The sequence below is a fragment of the Naegleria fowleri genome, assembly GCF_008403515.1.
Source record: "Naegleria fowleri strain ATCC 30894 chromosome Unknown tig28, whole genome shotgun sequence".
NCBI lineage: Eukaryota > Heterolobosea > Eutetramitea > Acrasida > Naegleriidae > Naegleria > Naegleria fowleri.
The window spans coordinates 664,554-689,460 of record NW_025407960.1 but is presented as its reverse complement, the minus strand read 5'-3'; the positions used below and the strand labels follow the sequence as shown (position 1 = coordinate 689,460).

Below are 24,907 nucleotides of genomic sequence, written 5' to 3'. Positions count from 1 at the left end.
TGTTTTCACTTTGAGTATCAAAAGGCCGATCGACATTCATAATTATTTGAGGCAAGTTACATTTTCTTATCATTTCCATACATTTCTTTTCCATTTGAGGACTAATGGCTGAATAGCAACTTTCTCATACGTGTCACAATTGTCGGTGAAAGGCTCGTTTTAATCTCGATACCAAATCTACCATATTTATCATAGCTAATGGCATTGTATAACATTCTATTAAATAAACAATAATTATTATCATGATGTCTCAATTCGAATAACATATTTAGAAAGACTTGTAATGTATTCTTGGATTGATCTTTTGGAGAAAGAAAGAAGGCAGTCGTGCATCCAATTCCATACAATATATTTTCTCCAAGATTGCTCGTACTCTCTGGAAAGTCTTTGTTGGTTTTGATGCACTCTCTATCACTGTAAATGGCCTCAAAAAAGGAAAGAATGAGAAAGTGAATGGGACAAAACAATTTCGATTGGAGATGTTGAGCAAAAGCATTCGCATCGTCGTCGTCGTTTTTGTGACTTGTCATCATGTTGTCACTTGAATTTGTAGAATTACTTTCATTACTGTTCTTACCATTCAATTTGTTTGACTGGTCACCAACTCGTTTCAAGTGTGGTATCAACTACCAACTGTTGTTCCTGGAGGTGACTTGGCAAAGGTTCAACGTGCTGTCTGCATGATTTCCAACTCGACTGCTATTGCTGAAGTCTTCTCAAGAATTGATGTATGCTAAGAGAGCATTCGTCCACTGGTATGTCATGGTGAAGGTATGGAAGAAGGTGAATTCTCAGAAGCAGTCAGAGAAGACTTGGCTGCCTTGGAGAAGGACAATGAGGAAGTCGGAACTGAATCCCATGAGGGTGAAGGTGAGGACGGTGAAGGTGCTGAAGATCAATAAATCTCTTTAATCTTTCAAATCATGTTAAGTGAATGCATATTTGAAATTCCTACGTCGCTCATGAGCGGGTGGACTGGTCTGTTGTAAGACGACCCATCAGCCATTCTTGATGTGGATAGTGCGCATTTTTTAAACATTGAATGCGCACTTTCAAAAATCTCAAACCAGGAGAAACACTTTCGGGTCCGTTTCCTCAACCACTCAACGGAAAATGCTCTTAAAAATCGGACCTCATGACATTTCAAAAAAGAAATAATAACTTCACTGTTATTGAAAATATTCATCAGCTTTATTCTTCAGCTCTCATTAGAATGGTTCTCAAGTTATATGGTCCATATTATTCAACCTGTGTTCAACGTGTAGTCGTCGCTACTCTCAAAGAAAAGAATGTTGATTTTGAGTTGATCCCTCTCGATTTGTTCAAAGGCGAACATAAACAAACTGCGTTCCTTGAAAAGCAACCTTTTGGAGTTGTACCAGTTCTTGAAGATGATGACGGCTTTTTGGTTTATGAATCTCGTGCCATTTGCAGATATTTGGAGGCCAAATTTAAGGGCCACGACACTGAATTGATTCCATGTGGCACCTGCACCGAAGGTTTAAAAAAGCAAGCTCTCTTCGAACAAGGTGCTAGCATTGAGACCTCCTATTTTGATCCCCAAGCAAGTGGATTGACTTTTGAATTGGTCTTTTAAGAATTTATTCAAATGGGGCGAAGTCGATCATGCACGTGTTCAACAACTCAAGGAAAAACTCGCCTCCGTGTTGGATGTCTATGAAAAGATTTTGGCTAAACAACCTTACATTGGAGGGAATCAATTCACTTTGGCCGATTTGAATCACTTGCCTTATGGAAATTTCTTGTTTCATCCTAATATCAATGTTGGACATTTGATTTTGGAACGTCCTCATGTCAAAGCATGGTGGGAAAAGATTAGCAAGAGAGAATCATGGGTCCAAACGATGAAATTGGCTGGTAATTAAGAATGGAATTGGGATTGGCCAACAATCGAATTCAAAATTGTGTATTTCTTATTATGAATTGAAGATGAATAAAATCCTAAAGAATGATACACAAATTCCTTGCTTGTGTGATTGAAAGAACAATATTATATATATTTCAAAGTCATGAAATCTGAAAATGTTAAACTTGTCTCGAACATGATTGTCCTTCAAAATAATATAGCTCGCATAGGTCGCAAATTCCACAAAAAATGTCTATTGTGCCATTCAATTATTGAAAATTTGTTGTCGAATAAAATCTGTCGAAACAGTGAAACTTGCAAAACGAGTTATCAAACGTTCTTAAAACAAAGATTACAGTGAAAACAATGATTGCCAAAAGCTCTTCTTTTGAGGTTTCCAATTGATCCATGAGATGAGTTTTCTCTTTGTGTGAAAGTTTGGAATTGTTTGGAATTTGTTTCTTCAACAAACGTTGAAAAAGGAGAGGTGAAAAATTCACTACTTGATGATACAGTGCAGAGAGTTGTGGAATGGAATTCAATGGAAAATTTTGAGACTCGTTCATGAATAAATCCGATTTCAAATAAAACCACTGAACGAGTTTTTCAACTTTTTGGTAATACTCTTTGGTACGAAGTTTACAAAAATCTGAAACGAGTCCTTGGAATTGGCTATGCATTTTGGAAAGCAATTTGTCTCTCTTGACGCGATCATGTGAAGCGCTCACAATAGAGACATGATTGTGGTGTTTGAAATAAGAATAGTACTGATGTAAAATCATGCGTCGAAGAAATTTGAAAAACTTATCAATTCCTTCCAAATGACTGTCAAGATATCTGTATGAAAAATAATAATTCGAATCCATGAATATTTTGAATTCAGATTAATGTAAAAACATTTCTCACTTGTAAGTCCACGTGAAATTTGAAAATTCACAAATCCAAAATGTGGAGCGTTCAAATACAAGTGATAAAACCACACTATACTTTTGGCCATACAATTTCATATCAGATTCCAACATGTCCAAAAACACATGTCTCATTTGTAATAACACTTGTTGCAACACTTCATGTGTTTCTCTCTTATTTTCATAATCAAACACTTGTCCATGAAGTACAGTCTCGAGACTTGAAAAAAAGGGAAATATAAAATCGACCACATTCAATAATATTTCTGGAGGTAATTCAAGAAATCGGGTTGTATTACTCCGGAGAGGAGAGAATGGTCGTCAAACTCGACATGTTCGTACTCTTCTTCGTCATCATAATCATCGAAATAGTGAGAAAGAAGTTCTTTGGAGGAAAGTGGCTTGAACATTTTTTCGAAACACTTTTTCAATTACAGACATAGTAGCTCTAAATGTTGATTCCAGTATTCACCACCATGTCAATTTTGGTGAAGTTTCAATGTCAGCCTTCAGATCTCCTCATATCTGGAAAATGCATAGTATTATTTTCTGAAACCACAAGTTGAATGCAAGTTTCAAAAGTTTCAACAGGTATCCTATTCAAACTGACTTGTACTTTGAGGCAAGTTGTGTAATTCTAACACCGCGAACTGCTCATGGATCAGAAGCGATTGGTGGCTAAAATTCACCCTTGCCTTTTTGATGCTTATATTTGGAGGGAGTCTTTTCCCCAAAATGATTTTTGAGATTCATTATTTAGTAACGAATGGCTACGGCCATATCACGATGAATGCACCTCATCCCGTCCGATTTGAGAAGTTAAGTATCGTCGAGCTGCATCAGTACTGAGGTTGGAGACAACTTGGGAACCTGCAGTGCTGTAGCCTTTTTTCATCTATTTTAGTCAATATATGTTGACTTTCGAAGTCATGTGGAGCACAATTGACCGATCTCTTTCATGTCTTAACACCATTCTTTTATTGTGTTTCGTGCCGAATAATATTAAATGCATGTCATTAAGTGAGATCCAAAAAGGGAACTCTTGGCGTTCATAAAAACAAAGAAACTCTTGACTGTATTGAGATATTCTTTCCATTAGAAATTTAGGGTGATATAAGGTCGTTTACTTTTTCATCTTTCTTGATTTTGTAATTTTCGAAGAAGAAGACATGGACCTCTTTTCCAAAGTATTCTTTGAGGATCGTTTCACAGTGACTTGCATTCCAGTTAAATTAGAAACATGATAATCCAAATTCTTTCTTCGTCGGGTTCCACTCACCACATTGCGTGGATCAATATCAAAATTTGGTAATCGTTTGGTAATATCAATAGGTTGGGATCGGACCCATTCGGTTTTTGTTTGAATTTTCTCATCAGTGGTGTTAGATCGTGATGAGGAATAATTTGGTGATGTTCTAGAGTCCATGATGATGTTGTTAGTGAATAGTTGTTACTTGAATTGTTGTTTTTGTTTGTTGATGAATTTCCGAGCTGAAAGTGATGGTTATTTATTGAGCTTGCTGTCATCCATTTTTTTGTGGAATCCTTAATCTGCTAGAAATTCTCAACAAAACTGGAAGGACATTCAAAAATAAATTCTTGATGAAAATGTATGAAGAACGAAATCAACAACAAAGAAAAGAGCTAATCATTGAACTCGACAAAACATAATCAAAATGGTCTGCACAAGAAGCAACAAGGGATACAACAATTACTCTTCCGAAATTTCCATGGATAATATTGTCGTAGGAACAAGACAACGAAAACAATTCAATTATCGCGTGATGTACCAATATGGTGAGGATCATGATGCATCAGAAGTCATGAACAACCATTACTTCTCTTCACGACCCTCTCATAATACTTTGGAAATGAGAAATAAGACTTTCCGAAAGTAAGAGCTATCATTGAATTGACCTGAAAGAGAGCAAACAATATATGCTCTCACCAGGTTTCTGTTTCATTCATTCAGAATTTGATGTTTGTTTGTCCAAAAAAGGCCATTTAGTGAATGTGAACTTTCAAATTCTGACAGTATTGCTGAACCACATTCCACTGCACAAATTTTCATCAATTCAACTGGAATAAATTCATCATTCCACCTCTACACCAAATTCAACAACATTTTCTGTTAAAGAACAAACAAAGGCTTCAGCTTTTGTCACTCACGGTTCATACAGTCTTTGTGAATATTGAACTTGGTGCGAACTCTAAGGTTGCGATTGGTAATAAAAGTGAAAATTCATTTCTTTTTCTTAACATGTTAAGAAGAATATGGACGGGATGCCTGTCAGGAATATGACGACTCTCCCGCTACAACCTTTGGTTGTATGAACAGTGAGTGACAAGAAATCAGGACGATTCTTGGTGTTCTTGGTTGTTGTTTCGAAAATCACACAGTCAGCGTCTTGTTTTATTCATTTCAATGATTCAAGTTCTTACACCCAATCTCTTGTGGTTTCAATAAAAAGAAATTGATCTGATTATTCGGACATCTTCAACAAACAAGTTCTGCTTTGGTGAAGTTTCAATGTCAAATGAAATTGATCAACATTTGCTGAAACCACAAGTTGCAGGCAAGTTTCAAAAGTTTCAACACGTAATCCCAATCAAGTAATGTAGAACGTTGAGGCAAGTAGTGTAATTCTAACACCGCGAATTGCTCAAAAATCAGAAGCGATTGGTGGCGAAAATCCACCCTCGCCTTTTGATATTTTGTTTTTGACAATAGGTGTGATTGATTTAATATAATCACTTTGAAAATACTCAATATTTTACATTCAGCTTGCGAGCTTGTTTGAATGTACTTGTAATGCAATGAATGACCTTGCCATTTCCATTTCAGTCTCAGTAATTTAGTTAAACTGACAATTTGTCCAACACATCACCAATGTCATCTCCTACTTGCTTAATGTATTCAGCTGTGTTCATGTTCTGTCTATGACCTCTCGAAACGTTCGTACAAAAACCATTGTTCTTGTAAAATTCAAAGTAGCGATGTTCTGGTATTGATTCTGGTAAATATTTGTTATTCACGAATACATTCGAAACAGTGGCATATGCAATTGCTGAAACTGTGGGTCAGTTTGAGAACTTGAACCAGCAAGTCACTTCTTACCTGTGTTGATGTAGTTGTACCCTCCTAATCATGTAAGAATTTATGTCATGGCAATCATTTGGATTTTTAAATCTAATTAATTCCTTACCTCCACCAAGAATAATTGTAATTTCAGGTTTTAACACATTTCTAACAAATGAAGAAAGAAATTGAAAGCTAGAAATTGATAAATTCCATGAGCCGAGTGGGTCTCCATTCAAATTGTCTGCTCCATTAATCAAGAGAACCACATCAGGTTTGAACTTTTCATAAGCTTTGGAAACTATTTTCTGAAACAGTGGTTGAAACATGTCGTCTGTGAGACCTTCCTTCAGAGGTACATTAATATTACGATTTTTTCCTCTGATCAACAATACACAAATTCCAACATCCATTAATTTGACACTCACCTGCCTTGGCCAGTTTCACTGACCTCTCCAGTTCCAGGATATAGACCTGGTCCAAACTGATGAAATGAAATAGTCAATACTCGATCACTATTAAAGAATGCTTCCTGTGTGCCATCTCCATGATGGACGTCTACATCAATGCACATAATGCGTTTTCTCTTAATTTGTAAAGCAAGTAGAACAATGTCATTCACATAACAAAAACCAGCAGCTCTTGCTTTTCGTGCGTGGTGCCTACCTCCTTCCCAGTTGAATATAGTGAGCGAATGTTGTTTGCCCACATTTTCAGCACAAAATTTGTTAACTATCGACGCCATTGTTTTGCATGATCCACCAAGCCATAAAATGTAATTAAGCTCATGTATGTGAATGAATACATAAAGCCAATAAATACTACAGTGTTTCATCATGTACCTACCATCCCTGGAAAATCGTGAGCATCATCGACAAGGCCAAACTTTTTTCGGAGCTCTTTAATTTCCTCCTCATCGTCTTTATCATCACTCGAGGAGTCAGAAGACTCATTTTCACTATCATTCATCAACTCATCATTGGTTTCATATTCATCTGATGATGACGGTTTTGATTTTTCATTTCTCCTCAAAAACTTGTCGATTTTAAAGATGGTTTTTAAATAGTCTCTTGAATGAAAAAGTTCCAGCTCATGAAGCAAAGCCTTCTCGGGTTCAACGATTTCAATATCCGCTCGGTTGTTCATGTTATTATTAATGGGCGATAAATTAGATAAATTAGTTTGTGATTTGTGAGTTTCATCATTCTCTCCATCATCATTCTCAAGTTTTAAACCATCTTTGGGTTGAAAAATCTTAAAGGCTTGAATTAATTCGTGGATGAATTGGGAACGAGAGGGAAATCCATCATCCTCTTGCTCCGATGAGCTCCCACAACCATCATCATTGCAATAACTTTGTTCCGAATGTCTATTATAGGCCGGTAATAAAGAACAAGCATTCATAAACTCCTCACTCCAAATATACTTGATATAATGAACCATCAAAGCAATGTTTTGTTGTTTCGCTACTGAAAGAAAGAACACAATTTTTTGTGAACATGAAACAATTAGGATAATTCTTTATCCACAAGGACAAATCCAAGAGTTATTGAAATCGTCATTCGCAGAGTCCTTGATTTTACTGCTCTCGCTCTGATCTTTCATTGTTTTTCAATCAATTTGCATGCAGATGCGGTCTCCATTTTGTAAAGTCGAGGCCATCAAAGCCACTGAATTTTTCAAAAGCGAACGACGCAACAAAAAAATGTTTCTCAGGCAAGCCTCCTCATCATCAAGAAGATTTCTTCCTCTCATCCAAAAAACATCGTCATCATCATCGACCTCTTCTTCTTCATTATGTACTGGAATGATGGGTCAAACTCAAAAGGTTAACTTCTCAACACAATTGAGAGGATGCCTCGGTAATAAAGGTCCAACCGTTATTGATACTTCTGGCGTGATGGATCTTCCGGATAGAAAATCACCATCAGACATTCTTCGTAGTCTTCAAGAAAAAGTTGATGCAGTGAAGAAGGAAGCAAAATTAGGAGGTGGATTGGAGAGAATTGAAAAGCAACATCAAAAAGGAAAGCTCACAGCAAGAGAACGTATTGATCTTCTTTTGGATGAAGGCTCGTTCAGAGAATATGATGCTTTTGTTAGACATAGATGTACTGATTTCGGAATGGAAAAGGACAGACCTGCAGGTGATGGTGTGGTTACTGGTCATGGTACAATCAATGGAAGATTAGTGTTCGTTTTCTCTCAAGACTTTACGGTATTCGGTGGTTCTCTTTCTGAAACACATGCCCAAAAGATTTGTAAGATTATGGACAAGGCTATGGAAGTTGGTGCTCCAGTTATTGGTATCAATGACAGTGGTGGTGCCAGAATTCAAGAAGGAGTTGCCAGTTTGGCTGGTTATGCTGAAGTTTTCCAACGTAATGTGAATGCTAGTGGTGTCATTCCTCAAATTTCATTGATTTGTGGTCCTTGTGCTGGTGGTGCCGTTTACAGTCCTGCAATGACAGACTTTATTTTCATGGTTCGTAACACCAGTTACATGTTTGTTACTGGTCCCGATGTCGTTCACTCAGTCACTCGTGAAACTGTTACCAGTGAACAATTGGGAGGAGCCACCACTCACACTCAAGTAAGCGGTGTTGCTCATCGTGCATTTGATAACGATATTGAATTGATTAGATTTACCAGAGAATTCATTAATTTATTACCTTCTAGTAATAGAGACAACGCACAAAGCAGACTCTTAACTCCAACAGATCCAGTTGATCGTAAGGACTATAGTTTGGATCATGCAATTCCAGCAGATACCAACGCACCATATAACATGCTCACTGGTGTCATCAAACCAATTGTGGATGACCATGAATTCTTTGAAATTATGCCAGATTATGCTAAGAATATTATTACCGGTTTTGCTCGTATGAATGGTGAGACTGTTGCTATTATTGCAAACCAACCATGTGAATTAGCTGGTGTTTTGGATATTAACTCATCAGTTAAGGCTGCTCGTTTTGTTAGATTTGCTAATGCTTTCAATATTCCAATTGTTACATTCGTTGATGTTCCTGGTTTCTTGCCTGGTACAGCCCAAGAATATGGTGGTATTATTCGTCACGGTGCCAAGCTTTTGTTCGCCTATGCTGAGGCTACAGTTCCAAAGATTACTGTCATTACTAGAAAGGCATACGGTGGTGCTTACGATGTGATGAGTTCAAAACATTTGAGAGGTGACTATAATTATGCTTGGGCTACAGCCAATATTGCTGTTATGGGTCCTGAAGGAGCTGTTAAAATTATTAAGGGTATTGAAGGTGAAAACCAAAAGGAACGTGAAGATTATTATCGTTCCAAGTTTGCTACTCCACTTCTTGCTGCTGAACGTGGATTCTTGGATGATGTGATCAAGCCACACGAAACCAGACAAAGAATTATTGAAGATTTAGAAGTTTTGAGGACAAAGAAGAAGGAAAATCCACAAAAGAAATTGGCCAATATTCCTTTGTAATTTTGTCGATGAGAAAATTTAAACGGCTCTGATTTAACTTTAAACATTTACTCTTTACTCGCGTTCACTTTCCTCTCATCAAGGTGACATTCCAAATCCGCAAAATTTTAAAAAAGAGTTGTGTCGAGACGGAAACCCCTTGAGTGGCACTTCACACAAACACTGCTATCTCTCAGCAAGAAACATGTTCACCAAAACTTTGTCTTAATATTGCAATTTAAGTGAAACGTAGGACTCTACTGTTTGATCTCCTCCAACCACAGGTATTGCTGAAGATGCCACAAACTTGCTGTTATCACCTCCTGCTGCGCTGTACATTGGGACTGGTAAAGCAACAGGAGCACTTCCTTCAATATTCACTTCTGTAATTTCCAATCGTTGTTTCAAGATATCCATCGAAGCAGCATCATAGATGGCACTCAACACTCGACTTGCCTTGGCCATCGCATCCTGCACGGCCAACTCGTTTGCCTTATTACGTGCTTGAGCTATTTGTGTTTCATTCGCCACCAAATTCATGGCACTAATGGTGGTGACACCTAACTCGACTAATTTGTCCAACACGGCACCAGTATTTCTCAACTCACTCAGAGAGAAGGAAACTGTATTTGATGAACGATAACCACTCACATAACTCTCCTTTGAGCTTTCGTTATAGGTGTACACAGGAAACAATGAAATGGATGATGTTCTCAATTTGAAAACATAATCCATTTGTTGCAAGGTTTGAACGACACGAGCTGAAGAGTCTCCCACGACTCGTTGAGCTTCTGTGGCAGTTGGTCTTTGGGCCTCCACAGAGAGGGTAATATCAGCTTGAGTGACCGGAATTTTAACAGTTCCAGTACCTCGAACGGTCAAGGAAGAATTGAAGCGATGAGCATTGACATTGAAAGTCAAGGGCAATGTGATATCTTGAGCAAAAACTAAAGAACAGTAAAGAACAGCCAATGAAATTAGACAACAAGCGACTACAAGATGGTGATTGCGACTGTTGTGGTTCATTTCGTGATAATGAATTTTTTGTTTGGTGGTGAGAAATCTTTGAGGTGAAATGTTTGCGATTTAAAGGAATTCTAGAAGGAGAAATCCGATAAATTTGTACAATGGAATTGAATGAACCATTTCTAAGAATATAAATTATTCTTTATTAATACACGATTGAAGGGCGCGGATATCACCTTCAAAAACGGTTATCCAATAAATCGGGACAATAAATGACTCACACAGAATGGAAGTTGCAACCAAAATTCAAAACTACAATTCCTTTTAGAATCGTGACAGAGGTGAAACTATTTTCCCTTCTTAATCATGAAGAGGATATTTAGATGGAAAGGAATGAATTCTCTTATTCTTGAAGGGGCAACCCATGGATCCAAATGTAACCAGCGGTCCCATGAGGATGACAAAACTCAGTCAACCTTAATGATCAATTAAAAACATTTTCGATGAACGAGTGAGGGTCCAATTTCGTCATATTCTTCCTTCCACATGCATGTGGTGCTTTTAAAACAAGTCGTCATGGAAGCCAACATGGATCCTCCTATCCACACAGAGTATTTCCTCTCCGGTGAAGCCACCACCTCAATCTGCATGGAAGGAGGAGCCATTTGAACCAATTCTTGCCGTATTCTCTCTGGCATTCCTGGAAACAGTGTATTTCCACCAGATAAGATGATATTCGAATAGAACTCTCTTCTACATTCAAGATCACATTTGGAAATGGAATGAACAAGGGCTTCATGCAAACCTTCAGGTGAACTGCAGCTTTTTTCACTCACCATTTCTGAATCCAAGAGAGAAGGTTGAAATAATATTTCAGTGCAACGAAATCTTTCACTTCCAATCGTGAGAATTCTTCCATCCGGTAATTCATATGATTTTCCCATTGTTGAACGAGGATTATTTGAAATGAAACTGTCCTCCTTGTCGTGCTTCTTCATTTCCAATTCAAAATCCAACAAGGAGGGCATCACATCACACAATTTTTGCTTGATTTCCCTCACAAGTTCCTTTTCTACACCACTGGTTCGAAAGGAAAAACCTCGTTCCCCTAATAACTTGCATAACTGAAGAGTCACCTCATTGCCACCCATCTCCACTCGTGTCACGGCATGTTTCAAAGCATGACCTTCATAGACCGGAACGGAATGGGAAACACTCTCTCCGGAATCTAACACCATTCCTGTGGTCCGTCCCGAATGTGCAAACAATGCAAGAACAGCCTGATTGCAAACAAAGAGAGCTCTCACCTGAAAGGACTCGAACATGATTTGAGTGGTTTTCTCTCGATTCGCTTTTGGATGGAGAGGAGTTTCGGAGAGAAGCACCACAAACGGATCTTCCACTCGTAACTCGTTGACAAAGGTGTGTCGCCAAATGATTTCCATATCTTGGAAATTGTGAATAACGCCACGAGAAAGAGGACAATCCCATTGTACCGGACCCTTTCGACTTGGTTCATCTCCAACAAAGCAAGGTGTTTTTTTCATTCCATACGACATGTTCGATCGTTGTTGGAGAGGTCTTCCGACAATGGTTGGAAAGACACAAAGAGGAGATGGGTCTCCAGCGAATCCGGCTTTGGTCATGAAGCTTCCATTGTCCATGACGATGCACTGGTAGTCACACATTTGTTTTTTTTCAAATTTAAAGTTCCTTGATGGTTCCAACATGATCTGCTTCCTGAAATCATTCACACAACTTGTTCCTCACTCACATTTACTCTCTATAGTTAATTGTTTTCTGTAAGTTGCTGAAGAATTTGCTTCACTTTTATCATATCTCCAATGCTCACTTTCATGTCTTTAAGGTCGCTTTGGGTAAGGCTGACAAAGGCAACTCCATAAATATTTTCCTTTTTGAATGTTGGTTCGACATTGTGATATAAATTTTCATCGATCAACTTGATAAATCTCAACAATTCATCCACGCTCTTTTGTTCTACAACTCGTTGTGACACACCTTTCACTTTATCCATAATTGTTTGACTTTTGAATGGGTAACACAAGGAATGGCAACATTCGTGGGTGTTGTTGTTTCATTTTCTTCATTGTCTGAAGTTTCTTCATCACTAATTTCAATAACCTTCTGCTCTTTGGAAGTTACCTCTCGAGATTTGTTCGATTCATATTGTGTCTTTGACTCTTCTATGGTAATTCCGTTTTGAGTCAGCAACCACAAAAATCCAATGTAGTTACGATACTTGATATCAAATGTTTTGATCAATTCGTGGCGGTCGTAGGATGTGGACGTGGTGCCAGGTACAACAGTGATTGGCCTTCGTTCGCCAAATCCCACTGAAAGAGCTCCTTCCTTAGTCATAGATTCCTTATTGTTAAGAGGAGCGCTTGAGCCATGTTTTGGTTGCGATGCCTGAACTGTTTGGCCTCTTTTTGCTCTGTACTTTGACATTAATAGTTCCAATTTTACTCAAGTCGTCTTTTTGAATCACCTCAGATACATCATCAGCCAACTGGTTTTTTCTTATGGTGACAGGCTGTATGTAGCCATCATGTCTTACATGTGCAGCAATTTTGCTTTTTCTGTGTAAGACCACAATCGACATGCCATTAAGAGCCACATTATCCGCTTCAAAGTTAGCAATAATGTCCATATCGGAATTATTTTCCACTAAAACTCCAAATCTCACAGTTTCAACATTTAATGATGTAAATGTTGTTGTTGTTGCTTGATCCCACGAATGGCCGTTTATTTCTCCCTTCTTGAGAGCTTGAGGATGCAAGGCTATTTCGCTATTTCGTTTCATTTTTTTTCTTGCGCATTCTCTTTTAGGCCAATTCCCATACAATTTGGTAATCTCAAGTGTTGATGAGAGTTGAAAATAAACACAACTAGTTGACTTTGTGTTAAATTGGAGCTTTATTGGTCACAGTTTGATGGTCATTTCTAGACGATTGTGAATGCTCCATTTTTTGATTTCTGTTTTGGAGAAACAAGATCTGCTAGTAGCAATCCAATTGATAGAGAAAGATGAATAACCAACAAGTCTGCAATAAATTTCACACCTGACTGCAATTCATCATCTTGGCCTCTATTATAAAACTTTGCAATTCCAGTGACACCATAGGTACTTGGAACCAACAAGTCCAGGACACTAGATCGATGATGTGAACATTTTACATCACTCAAATTTACAACTTACTTGATAGAGACAACTAATTCTGGTCTATTCGAAATATATGCGTAAATATTCGCAATAATTCCACCTAGTGTTGATAACAGTTTCACAGTTCAGAAATTGTTGTTCAAAAATGCAACATGTCATGAACAACGTACCGAAAAATGCTCCCAGTAAGCATGACATTTCCTCGCCAACATAGTCATCAGACACTGTTGTGACTATATAAACAGCATAGGAAGCGAATACTATAAATGCAAATGTTGGCAAGTGAATGCTAAGAATTTTTCTAACCACAAAGTGATAAAATCCTGATAAGGTTCGAAATCGATCGGTTTCGTTATACAGATGCTGTTCTGCATTGGGATTTCTAAATACTATTGGTAATTTGTAATCTAAATAATTTCCTAAAATTATGGAGGGCAAACAAACACATCCTAGCCACAAGGGTAACTCCTCTCTTCCATCAGCTCCATCTTTAAAATACTTTTCTTGAAGCATTGAAATGTTGAATAAATAACTTATTTTATCCGCCACGACAATACCAAATCCCATCTATTCGTGAAATAGTTCACGTGTGAATGAAAGCAGTGAAGAGACAAACATACCTGTAAAATTAACACAAATGCATAGAAAACTCTTGTACTTCCTGAGACTAAATTTTTAGTTGCCAATTCTTTGCAGTTGGAATGTAAAGTCGTTATTAACAATTTGTTTGGGAATAGTACTAACCTGAAATTCCATTGGTAAAACTCACGTGTGGAAGTAAGCCGAATAATGCACATAATGTGACAAGAAATACAGAAAACGGATATTTTCCTCTATCTTCGTCGCTCATTAATTTAGAAAATATAACCTTCATGAGAGATGCAACTGTTCCTGCAACAATTGCCGAGACAAATGGATTAACTCTATTGAAGGATGGATATTTTTCGGATATGACTGTGAAAACTCCTGTTGCGAGACCCACTATAAATCCACATAGTACTTCCATCCAAGAACCATCATAATATAAAACCCACGCGCTAAAATTTACATGTGCAATTCAATAAGCATTATGTTACAACTGTTAACATACCTGGAAGAAATGACATTCGCAATGTAGAGCTGTATTGACGTTTTCCAAAGTGAATACCTCGAAATAATGGTTCTTATTTTGTCTCTTAAATCATCAATAAGAGTGACAAGAGCCTCAGGACTATTGTCTGTCATTTCAATTAAACCTGGTATCTCACTTGCCAGTTGATCTAATTCACACAACTTTATCAGATCCATGTCTTCCAAGTCATACTCATCTAGCTTCACCACATAAAATTTTGATTGAGATAAATATTCTTCTCTGTCATGCGAAATGATTCCATCCTGCTCATTGTATTCTGTGTTTTTAAAATTGGGGGTAAAACAAAACCAAAGACTAGTTGGAGAGTATCTAAATTGACACTTTTCATACGGAAAGTATCCTAGCAAAGTTTTTAAATGCATTTCTAATCGATGTGAGGGTACACCAAAAATACCCAGTGCATATGAAAGATCAATAATCAGGCCATGAACCTTTTCCTGTAATGAGACCTGCGTTATTACTTGTTTAGTCGCCTCTCTTTCTTCTTTCTCTTCAAAATAATTTTCTTTTTTTACATCATTTACATTTCTCGAAAATAGTCGAGTAAATATTCCACTTTTTTTTGTTGACTTTAATTCCTTAGAATCCGAAAGTAATTGTTCGTGAGGATCATGGTTAATTGAAGCTTGCTGCATTGGAGAAGAAAAATTCGGAGATGAGGTAGCATCATCCTCCGCAGCAAAACCATGATGATCCTGATCTAAACCATCATATTTATTAGATCTAACACTTCCACCCGAGCTACTACTGCTATACTGAGCAGAAAGAAGACTCGTTGTCTCGCCATATTCCTCTCGACTTGGAGTGTTTTTCGTTCGGTTGAATTTACTCATTTTTTTGTAATGGTGTTTGATTCGGGAAAATATAATATTATTCAACTGAACTGTGTTTATACCGAGGTACTCCCACGATTTTGTTCTTGATTCATTCATTATTGATAATACTATTAATGAAATAAAATGAACACGTGTTTCAGAATTTGATATTATTCATCCTGTCAAACAAAATCAAAAAAATGCAAAAAGTGATGATGGCTTCTTCTTGTTTTTCATTTGGCTTCTACTCTCGTCGGAGAGAAAGGCTTTTAATTGTTGCCATCACAATGATATTTGCTATAATTTTAGGAATGAATAATTTTGTAATATCGGAACGGAGTGCTCATGATTTAATGTCGGATTCGTCTCCCAAATATAAAATTAAATTTACTGAAGATGTTAAAATTTTGGATGAGATTGAAAAGAATAGCCAAATTGTATACATGACATTTGAAAATGAATTACATAGATGTCATGTTCCTATCAAGAAAAATAACATTGAAACAGAATCACAAACTGAATCGTTGCAAGCTAAAAAAGAAAGAATTAAACAAGAGGTTCTGCAATCAATATTCCCAAAATTCAATCAAGCATGCTATTTTAGAGTTGCTGGATGGTGGATCTATGAATTTTGTTTCAATAAGCATGTCAGACAATTTCATCAAGAACAACAAGCTGTGACTATGGAATTTTTCTTGGGTTACTCAAAGGAACATCCTGATGTCAAAAATGATCCAAAATCAATCAAAAACTTTGATGTACATTTTAACGAAATTCATCCAGAAGAAAGCTATGTCTCTATTCCTTTCGACAAAGGTACTCCTTGTGATCTTACTCATCAACCAAGAACGATCGAGGTGAGAATGTATTGTGCCACTGATTTGAAGAGGAGACAGCTCACAAACACAATTTCACATGATGTACATGCTCACTTTATTGGAGATATTGAAGAACCAAGCACATGTGCCTATTCTCTTAAATTTTACTCGAATCATTTGTGCAAACTGGATGGATTTACTCCAAAGCAAGAAACTGAAAGTGATACCATCTATTGCATTCCAGAAACCACTATTAATGACGAAGAAAAAGACGTCAATTTATTTGAAACAATGGCTCAAGATATTTTGGAAGACGAGCAAGAAGAATCCAGCTTGGAATCAACCACAGAGTCGAATCCCACTACCACAACATCGCAACAATCACTCCCAACAGAAACTGAAGCTGCTGCTTCAGCCTAACTTTTTATGAATTTATTTTACCTTAACATAGTTGTAATCTTCGTTGTATAAAGAGAGGTCAACCAATAGAAAGAGAAATGGTTTAAAATATGCCAATTTCGATGCCAACTCTCATTTGGTACATTTTTGTTTTTGAATTGCACTGTTTTTGAGTGCCTTCCTCTTATGAACCTGAAACTGACAGCACTTAAAATTTGCTAAATTTGAATTTGAAACTCCATCAACATCAACCCAACAAAAACAACAAAATGAATCGAAACATTGCCGTGACACTTCTCTCAACCCTTCTCTTAATATTGGTTCTCTTGATTGCGTCAAGCGAACAATTATCTCTCAGAAACGTTCCTGGAGGAAAATCCAATGAAACTGACAGAAAGAAGATCGCTGATCTGCTTCAATTCTTAGGCTCCAAGTTAAGCGAATCTCAGTATCAAGCCACCATTCAAAAGGTCGCTCGTGTGGAGAGACAAATCGTGAATGGCATGAATTATTTCATCACCTTGCATTTAATCTTCAACAATGATGAAAACAAGAATGAACGAATTTTCGAAGCAAGAATTTATGAAACTCCCAATTACTTACCTCATGAATTCAGAATTGTTTCCTTGATTGAAAAGACAGATTCTGATTCTTCAACAACAATACCAGTTGTTCAAGAAGAAAAAGACGAAGCAAAATTCGTTCCTGGAGGAAGACATCCTGAAAGAAACTTTTTAAAGATTGTCGAACTTGTGAATTTCCTTAGCAAGAGATTGGCAGAAGGAGAGAATGGAGGACTTCTTATCATTAGAAAAATCCTTCATGTTGAAAAACAAGTGGTGAATGGAGTGAATTACTTTGTTGGCATGCATTTGGAATCTCTCAAGGATAAGACCATGCGAGTGATGGAGGCCAAGATTTATGAACCCCCAAGTCACAGTGAGTCCGCTGGCGAATTGAAATTAATTTCTCTAACTGAAATAAACGCTCCATAATATTATGGAATGTATGAAAAGAAAGATCGTCCTTTAATTATTTGGCAAGAGACTCATTCTGCAATATTGGTGTATTTCAAATCCAAAAAGCAATTAAATTCGGAATACTTGAAATCTTGTCCAATTCTCTTTGTCGCGTTAGGTTAGGCTCAAAAGACATCTGTCCAGATTTCATCTCTCAAAAAGACATGGATTTCTTCTCTGTCTTCTCTGGATACTTCAATTGCTTGATGAAGAGTTCAAAGTCATCTTTCTGCGCACGAACGAAAAAATAACATCAATTCCTTTTCCTTCTACATCATGCGATCGAGTTTTCCGTTCCACCACTCACTCTCGAGTGAATGTCATTTCCGTGGGCGTTGAAACTCTCTTTCCATCCACCAACTCTCTCTGGTACTTATTGTTGTAAACGACCAACATGTTGCTTCCACCCCCACCATAAAAAATACCACTTCAGGTAGTGTCATGGTTTCAATCCATCCAATCTCATTGAAACCTGGTATGGCATATTTCGCAACACACTCTCTTCCGTTTGGCCAAAACCTTCGTCTCGCGAATCAATGTTGGTGATCGAAAAAATGAGGAGCAATTCCGTTTTGGTGCACGCGGAGAGCCAAAAACACGGATTGATGCACGATGAGCCAGCAAAACGCTGGCGTAATACTGGGCAGCTACAATCCGAATCCCAACAGTCCCGGTCGAAGTGTTCTTCTTGCGAGAGTAACGTAGGTTGTCCTGTCGTTTTTGACTGTAGCAACTGAACCCCGAAACAACCAACACAAAGGACTGAGAAAAAGCCTTTTGTCCCTTGAAATTCACGACAGTAACCAAGAAAACTATCGATAAAAGGCAGAAGGAAGAACAACGTTATCACTGACAGACGAGAAAAGTATCCAGACAGTGATACAATTATTGTGGCGTGCGTCATATGAATTGTTTGACCGTACTCTCACAAGCCATCAAACAACTAATTCACCCCACACCAATGCAATCTCTTTCATGAATGGATGGTCATCAAATCAAACATAAAACCGGAAACAGAGAATTTGCAAGCACTCCACAACATCACCCTTGAGAGAATCTCCACAAGAGCAAGTTTGTATCTTCCCCATGTTTGTGCAAGTGGCAATTTTAGGCGCCAACAGACTAGGGATTCAAAAATAGCAAGCTGCGCATTGTAACCCATCCTCGCAAGCAATCAACTCTCTCGCCACACACTTTCGCATAGAAAAAAATATTCTGCTCTCCCAACAAACGTGTCAACACTCCGCAAAGCCGAAGCCCTTCTGCTTCTTGCTCGAAGACCCTCACCACTCGCTACTACTGCTGCTCCTCTATACAAGTACCAACTCTGGTGTGCACAACCACATAACCAAATAATTCATAGTATATTACCATCAACAAAGGACTTACAAGGATCGTCCTACATCAAAGATCAAGACCCTCCTCACGTCCTTCTATGAATTAGAGAAACATACGGAAGAATATTTACAAGTCCAAACCGCCATTATCATCACGACACCACCTACTGAAGAAAATATTTACTTCCGTTCAAATTGCAAATATCCAAAGTATCATCATCTCCAGCGAAACTCGTACCCACTCGAGAGTATCAACATATCAACTCCCATCCAACCCTCTGCACAGCCACATAATACGTCCAGTCTCATTGACAACTTCATATCTACCACCTTCATTATATTCCTATTTTGCTACAACACTAATATTACCAACAACCACACCCCACCACTCCACCACCATACAAGATGATTCACGAATATACTACCATGGAACAAATGAAAAGTGTTCCATTCAAAAAGAGACTCTATACACCATCAAAGATGTCTCCAACCACGGTAACAAGTAATTCAGAACGTTCAGACTTTCCTTCCACAATCTTGTTTCCAACCACCTCCACCACTACAAACACCATTACTACTCCTACCAATGATTCTACCAACACAAATACCTCTCCAACTAGCTTCGCAATCAAAGAAGATCCCCACCAACAAAATAATCCCACATCAGAAACTACTTCAAATATCATATCATCAACCATTGATGCCCTAGCATCATTACAGCATCAACCATTTTCTTCCACATCCCCATCTAACGAGTCTACCACAACCAATGCCTCCTCGTCAACCCATCATTCATCACCCGAGGATTCAGGATCAAAAAGGAATGGTACCATTACCATCAGCAATGGTCATAACCACTCTAACAACTCTGATTCGTCGCCAAAATCCAAGAAGAAACGTCAATTCATCAACAGAGACAGAAAAAAGAAAGAGGAGAGTGAAGATGAAAATTCTGCCAGCGACGACGAGGAAAATGACTCTGATGAGGATTCGAGCGAGGATGAAACGTTATATTGCAAGTGTAACAGACCAGCTTCATATGGATGGATGATCGCTTGTGATCGTTGTGATAAGTAAGTACTTGATATTGTGTTTACATCTTTTATTGACTCACATATTCAAAATAGATGGTTCCATGGAAGATGTGTAGGCTTGAAGAAATACCAAGCAAATTCTATTAGTACTTATGTGTGTCCGGATTGTGAAAATGCTCATCAAAATTCAAAGAAACGAAAATCTGACACCTCATCAACAAGCACTTCAAATACAAAAGGCCGACATTCTAGGACAGAAATCTCGAAATCTGATTTACCAAAACCACGCTCGGCTGTACAACAACAAATTTCCAACCATCTGTAAATTTTTGGACAGCTTAAATAATTTATTTAATGTACAAATGAATAAACTGGAGGGTGGTCCCTCCATCGACCACCTCTGATGGATTCAAGATAGTTCCAGGATTTGTTGAAACTTTTTTAACGAGGAGGATCTAGGTGACATTCTCTGTTGAGAATCAACTTCCTTTGTACAATGGCAACGTGGTCAAAGAAACTTTCTTGTTGAAAGTACGAATAAACTTAGAAAATTGGATGCGAATTTCCTCTCAGTTTTTCGTCTCTTTAACGAAACTGTGGTTGTGTTTGAGTGATGATCCAAAAAGAGCCACCAATCAACAAGAACCCAACTTTACAACACAATATTCTCCGTTTCGTTTCTTCCAATCGTGAAGGCGAAAACAACAAAAAACTCCTTCAAAAAAAATGTCCAACTACAATTACGACTACAACAGGTACGTATTTTCCGTGAGAATGCATCATTTCTTGATCATGATTTCTCTCTCACACACATGCTAATAATACTCTCAATCCATCTTTTGTCCAATCTCTTCGTTGGTTGAAATTTTAACCCTCTTCCAACACATCGTATACTGATCCCAATCATGAAAAACTCCTACAGCACTTTGACTGATGAATTTGGCCACCCAGTTGCCGACAACAACAACTCTCTCACTGCTGGTCATCAAGGTCCAATCCTCTTGCAAGATACTTATTTGATCAGCAAGTTGGCTCACTTTGATCGTGAAAGGTTTGTTGTTTTATAATCATGTTTTGCATTTTCAATGATGGATTGTTTAATTACTTTTTTCCGTTTCATCTTGGTGATCAAAAACAACAACTTTTCATCTGATGTTCATCCAAAACTCCTTCTTCTCGTTATGACTGCTAAATTCAATGTGATTCTTATTGCTACCTTTTCGATGAACATTTTAATAGAATTCCAGAAAGAGTTGTTCACGCAAAGGGTGCTGGTGCTCATGGTTACTTTGAAGTCACTCATGATGTTACTAGATTCACCAAAGCTGCTTTCTTGAATCGTGTTGGTAAGAGAACTCCAGTTTTTACTCGTTTCTCCACTGTCGGTGGTGAGAAGGGAAGTGCTGACTCTGAGAGAGATCCAAGAGGGTAAGTTTTGAACAAGACTTGGTTTTTGTTAATGATAAATTCTTTTTTGTCCACTTACATTGTCCAACCATGAATGAATGATTACTACTGATGGATGTTTGAATGTTTCGAATCGATCATGACAACTTTAGATTTGCTGTCAAGTTCTACACTGAAGAAGGAAACTATGATTTTGTTGGTAACAATACTCCAGTGTTCTTCATTCGTGACACCATTAAATTCCCAGATTTTATTCACACTCAAAAGAGAAATCCACAATCCAACTTGAAGGATCCTGATGCATTCTGGGACTTTTTGAGTTTGACTCCAGAATCCATCCATCAAGTAACAGTCTTGTTCAGTGACAGAGGTACTCCATTCTCTTATCGTCACATGAACGGATACAGTGGTCACACCTTCAAGTTGGTCAATCAACAAGGTGAAGGTTTTTGGTGTAAGATTCACTTCAAGACTGAACAAGGAATTAAGAACTTGACAGTCGAGGAAGCTGTTCGTTTGGCTGGTGAAGATCCAGATCATGCTACTCGTGATTTGTTCAATTCAATTAAGCAAGGAACATTCCCTGCATGGAAAGTTTACTTCCAAATTATGCCTCTCGAAGATGCTGCCAAGTACAAGTGGGACGTCTTTGATATCACCAAAGTTTGGCCACACAAGGACTATCCACTCATTCCAGTTGGTAGAATGGTTTTGAATCGTAATCCAAACAATTACTTTGCTGAAACTGAACAATCTGCATTCTCACCATCTAATTTAGTTCCTGGTATTGAACCATCATTGGATAAGATGCTTCAAGGAAGACTCTTCTCCTATCCAGATACACACAGACATAGATTGGGACCAAACTATGCTCAAATTCCAATCAATGCTCCACTTAAGGCCAAGTTGAATACTCAATTCAGAGATGGCTTTATGAGTGTGAATGGAAATGGTGGTAGTGCTCCAAACTATGAACCAAACTCATTCGGTGGACCATATGAAGCCAAGCAATTGATTGAACATCCAATTAAGGTTTCTGGTGTCATTACTCGCTCAAAGCCAAACCATCCAAACGATGACTTTGCTCAAGCTGGAGCTCTCTACCGTGATGTCATGACTGAATATGATCGTTCAAGACTTGTTCACAACATTGCTTTGCACTTGAAGAATGCCAAGAAAGAAATCCAATTGAGACAATTGCAACTCTTCTATAAGGCCGATAAGGATTATGGTCGAAGAGTAGCCGAGTTGTTGGGCCTTAACAACTTGTAAATTATTAAAGAATTTATAGTCACATTTTTGAATTGTTTTAGAATTTTGTTACACACGACATTTAATCTTTAATGACAATGGGTACATATTCAGGATACCACATATTTTCACTGACATATTTGTCCATCTCGTCATCGCTGAAAATAAATTCCTTACTGAAATGCTGAATCTTTGCCGCATTTCCTTCAATATAAGCTTGTCTCATTACACCAATTGCCACTTTTTTGCTTACATTTCTAATGTCTTCAACATGAGGATAGACCTCCTTTCGTGACAAAGCTTCCTCAGAGACAGTAGCAGCCAAAGCCTTAGATGCTGCGTAGAACATGTTGTCCGTGATGCGTTTACAGCCTGATAAAACAGCAGCCAAACCAACACCAGGGTAGGCAAACATGTTATTGGCTTGTGAAGTTTGAACAACCGTTCCATCAGGAAGTGTGACAGGAGGGAATGGACTTCCACTAGCAAAAATGGCATTGCCATTGGTAACCTTGAACACACTTTCTGCTGTGCATTCAGCTTTTGAGGTTGGATTGGAGAGTGGGAACACAATTGGTGTTTTACCTCTCTTCTTGCAATCCTCATTGAAAATGGTGAGAAGTTCCTCACAGAAAAGGCCAGACTGAGAAGACATTCCCAACAAAATGTCTGGTTGTGCCTTTCTAACAACCTCCAACAATGGAGATCCTTCTTTCATGTCATCTCGAGCAGAAGCAAATTTCTTTGCTGAGACAGACATATCTTTTGCCAAGTCAGAGTTCAATCGATCCTTTGTCATCAGTCCATCTTTGTCCACAATGTAAAAGTTTTTCAAAGCTTGTTCCTCCGTTAAACCTTCTCGTATCATGGCATCTTTAAGGCCAGTTACCACTCCCAATCCAGCCGCTCCAGAACCGACAATAAGGAATTTGTGTTTTGTAATATCTGAAAACTGTTGACCTGTAGCTCTCAAACAATTCAACACACCAGCCAAAATAACAGCAGCAGTTCCCTGAATGTCATCATTAAAGCAGAGAATTCTGTTTCTGTACTTCTCCAACACAACATCTGCCTTATCGCTTGAAAAATCTTCCCATTGTATCAATACATTGGGCCATCTCGAAGTAATAGCTTGAACCCATTCTTCCACAAGGTCGTAATATTCTTTACCAGTGAGACGTTTATGTTTTCTTCCAAGATACAGAGGATCGTTCAAAAGTTTTTCATTATTTGTTCCAACATCTAACATGACAGGAAGTACCCTTCCTGGATTGATACCTCCAGCAGCAACATAGAGAGACAATTTTCCAATTGGAATACTGAGGAAATTTGTAAATAGCGACATGAAAATTATTGGTTTTCCATTATTTCTTAAAAAACTTACCCATCCCCATTTGCTCCTTGATCTCCTAGTCCCAAAATTCTTCCTCCATCAGTCACTACAATAACATCCACCTTATCAACAGGCCAATTATAAGCCATCGATCTCATTTCACCCTTATCCAATGTTGAGAAGAACATGCCTCTCGATTTACGGAAAATATGTGAAAAGTTTTCACAAGCTTTACCAACAGTAGGTGTGTAAATGATTGGCGCAATTTCCTTAATGTTATCCATCACAAAACGGTAGAAGAGAGTTTCGTTACGATCTTGTAGTTGAGTACAAAATTGGTACTTTTCAATATCTGATTGTATGGAGGCATATCTTTCCTTAAGTCTTGACAATTGAAGGTCAATGTCGGAAATGGTCGCAGGAATGAGGCCTCTCAATCCTAAACGATCTCTTTCAGTCATCGAGAAAGCAGTGCCCTTATTTAGTAAGCCATTGTTCATGACATCAATTCCAAGCTATGAGAGTGGAACCAAGTGTTGAGAAAACATTAACAACAATTTCATCCACTGAGATTGGTCGAATATTATTCAAAAACTCACCTCATTGGTATAAATCACACCCTTCTTGAATTGATTATGGGAGTGGAATTCATGAGAGTAACCTCTCTTTTGATGAATTTCCAATCCCGAAGATCTCCTACCACTGAGTACACTCTGTAACTTTTGATTCTTTAATACAAGCGCTTGTTGTTGATGATGATGATGTATAGAGCCATGATAGAAGATCTTCGGAGAGTGTGCAAGAAGGGTTCGTTTCATCCTTTGAAATTCCAGTAGTTGTATGGACGATTTCTGATCAAGTGTAACAGTATGGATACCGTTGTAGTAATATTAGAGTTTGAGAGAATTTT

General features: G+C 37.9%; 14 protein-coding genes across 14 annotated transcripts; 6 read left to right on the top strand and 8 right to left on the bottom strand.

The window, feature by feature from the left end:
• Positions 1 to 101: 101 nt before the first annotated feature.
• Positions 102 to 533, bottom strand: FDP41_002144 (uncharacterized protein; the record flags this gene model as incomplete). Its single annotated transcript, XM_044705307.1, has 1 exon — positions 102 to 533. One exon carries the CDS (start codon positions 531 to 533, stop codon positions 102 to 104), a length of 432 nt encoding a protein of 143 aa, XP_044563787.1.
• Positions 534 to 1,213: 680 nt separating this feature from the next.
• FDP41_002143 (uncharacterized protein) lies at positions 1,214 to 1,597 on the top strand (the record flags this gene model as incomplete). Its single annotated transcript, XM_044705306.1, has 1 exon — positions 1,214 to 1,597. The coding sequence occupies one exon, from the start codon at positions 1,214 to 1,216 to the stop codon at positions 1,595 to 1,597; it is 384 nt and encodes a 127-aa protein (XP_044563786.1).
• Positions 1,598 to 3,898: 2,301 nt separating this feature from the next.
• FDP41_002142 (uncharacterized protein) lies at positions 3,899 to 4,201 on the bottom strand (the record flags this gene model as incomplete). Its single annotated transcript, XM_044705305.1, has 1 exon — positions 3,899 to 4,201. The coding sequence occupies one exon, from the start codon at positions 4,199 to 4,201 to the stop codon at positions 3,899 to 3,901; it is 303 nt and encodes a 100-aa protein (XP_044563785.1).
• A 1,433-nt stretch (positions 4,202 to 5,634) lies between these two features.
• Positions 5,635 to 7,258, bottom strand: FDP41_002141 (uncharacterized protein; the record flags this gene model as incomplete). The annotated part of the gene is made up of 5 exons (XM_044705304.1): positions 5,635 to 5,843; positions 5,894 to 5,917; positions 5,982 to 6,235; positions 6,283 to 6,638; positions 6,701 to 7,258. The coding sequence occupies 5 exons, from the start codon at positions 7,256 to 7,258 to the stop codon at positions 5,635 to 5,637; spliced, it is 1,401 nt and encodes a 466-aa protein (XP_044563784.1).
• Positions 7,259 to 7,559: 301 nt separating this feature from the next.
• Positions 7,560 to 9,323, top strand: FDP41_002140 (uncharacterized protein; the record flags this gene model as incomplete). Its single annotated transcript, XM_044705303.1, has 1 exon — positions 7,560 to 9,323. The coding sequence occupies one exon, from the start codon at positions 7,560 to 7,562 to the stop codon at positions 9,321 to 9,323; it is 1,764 nt and encodes a 587-aa protein (XP_044563783.1).
• A 204-nt stretch (positions 9,324 to 9,527) lies between these two features.
• On the bottom strand, positions 9,528 to 10,328 carry FDP41_002139 (uncharacterized protein; the record flags this gene model as incomplete). Its single annotated transcript, XM_044705301.1, has 1 exon — positions 9,528 to 10,328. One exon carries the CDS (start codon positions 10,326 to 10,328, stop codon positions 9,528 to 9,530), a length of 801 nt encoding a protein of 266 aa, XP_044563782.1.
• A 428-nt stretch (positions 10,329 to 10,756) lies between these two features.
• FDP41_002138 (uncharacterized protein) lies at positions 10,757 to 11,932 on the bottom strand (the record flags this gene model as incomplete). Its single annotated transcript, XM_044705300.1, has 1 exon — positions 10,757 to 11,932. One exon carries the CDS (start codon positions 11,930 to 11,932, stop codon positions 10,757 to 10,759), a length of 1,176 nt encoding a protein of 391 aa, XP_044563781.1.
• Positions 11,933 to 12,290: 358 nt separating this feature from the next.
• FDP41_002137 (uncharacterized protein) lies at positions 12,291 to 13,092 on the bottom strand (the record flags this gene model as incomplete). Its single annotated transcript, XM_044705299.1, has 2 exons — positions 12,291 to 12,728; positions 12,778 to 13,092. The coding sequence occupies 2 exons, from the start codon at positions 13,090 to 13,092 to the stop codon at positions 12,291 to 12,293; spliced, it is 753 nt and encodes a 250-aa protein (XP_044563780.1).
• A 140-nt stretch (positions 13,093 to 13,232) lies between these two features.
• Positions 13,233 to 15,417, bottom strand: FDP41_002136 (uncharacterized protein; the record flags this gene model as incomplete). Its single annotated transcript, XM_044705298.1, has 6 exons — positions 13,233 to 13,440; positions 13,489 to 13,552; positions 13,623 to 14,019; positions 14,073 to 14,140; positions 14,197 to 14,489; positions 14,543 to 15,417. The coding sequence occupies 6 exons, from the start codon at positions 15,415 to 15,417 to the stop codon at positions 13,233 to 13,235; spliced, it is 1,905 nt and encodes a 634-aa protein (XP_044563779.1).
• A 182-nt stretch (positions 15,418 to 15,599) lies between these two features.
• On the top strand, positions 15,600 to 16,637 carry FDP41_002135 (uncharacterized protein; the record flags this gene model as incomplete). The annotated part of the gene is made up of 1 exon (XM_044705297.1): positions 15,600 to 16,637. The coding sequence occupies one exon, from the start codon at positions 15,600 to 15,602 to the stop codon at positions 16,635 to 16,637; it is 1,038 nt and encodes a 345-aa protein (XP_044563778.1).
• A 248-nt stretch (positions 16,638 to 16,885) lies between these two features.
• FDP41_002134 (uncharacterized protein) lies at positions 16,886 to 17,611 on the top strand (the record flags this gene model as incomplete). Its single annotated transcript, XM_044705296.1, has 1 exon — positions 16,886 to 17,611. The coding sequence occupies one exon, from the start codon at positions 16,886 to 16,888 to the stop codon at positions 17,609 to 17,611; it is 726 nt and encodes a 241-aa protein (XP_044563777.1).
• A 1,766-nt stretch (positions 17,612 to 19,377) lies between these two features.
• Positions 19,378 to 20,331, top strand: FDP41_002133 (uncharacterized protein; the record flags this gene model as incomplete). The annotated part of the gene is made up of 2 exons (XM_044705295.1): positions 19,378 to 20,045; positions 20,100 to 20,331. 2 exons carry the CDS (start codon positions 19,378 to 19,380, stop codon positions 20,329 to 20,331), a joined length of 900 nt encoding a protein of 299 aa, XP_044563776.1.
• Positions 20,332 to 20,732: 401 nt separating this feature from the next.
• Positions 20,733 to 22,685, top strand: FDP41_002132 (Catalase, putative; the record flags this gene model as incomplete). The annotated part of the gene is made up of 4 exons (XM_044705294.1): positions 20,733 to 20,761; positions 20,929 to 21,057; positions 21,246 to 21,434; positions 21,566 to 22,685. The coding sequence occupies 4 exons, from the start codon at positions 20,733 to 20,735 to the stop codon at positions 22,683 to 22,685; spliced, it is 1,467 nt and encodes a 488-aa protein (XP_044563775.1).
• Positions 22,686 to 22,746: 61 nt separating this feature from the next.
• Positions 22,747 to 24,815, bottom strand: FDP41_002131 (uncharacterized protein; the record flags this gene model as incomplete). The annotated part of the gene is made up of 3 exons (XM_044705293.1): positions 22,747 to 23,983; positions 24,049 to 24,512; positions 24,597 to 24,815. 3 exons carry the CDS (start codon positions 24,813 to 24,815, stop codon positions 22,747 to 22,749), a joined length of 1,920 nt encoding a protein of 639 aa, XP_044563774.1.
• Positions 24,816 to 24,907: the final 92 nt, after the last annotated feature.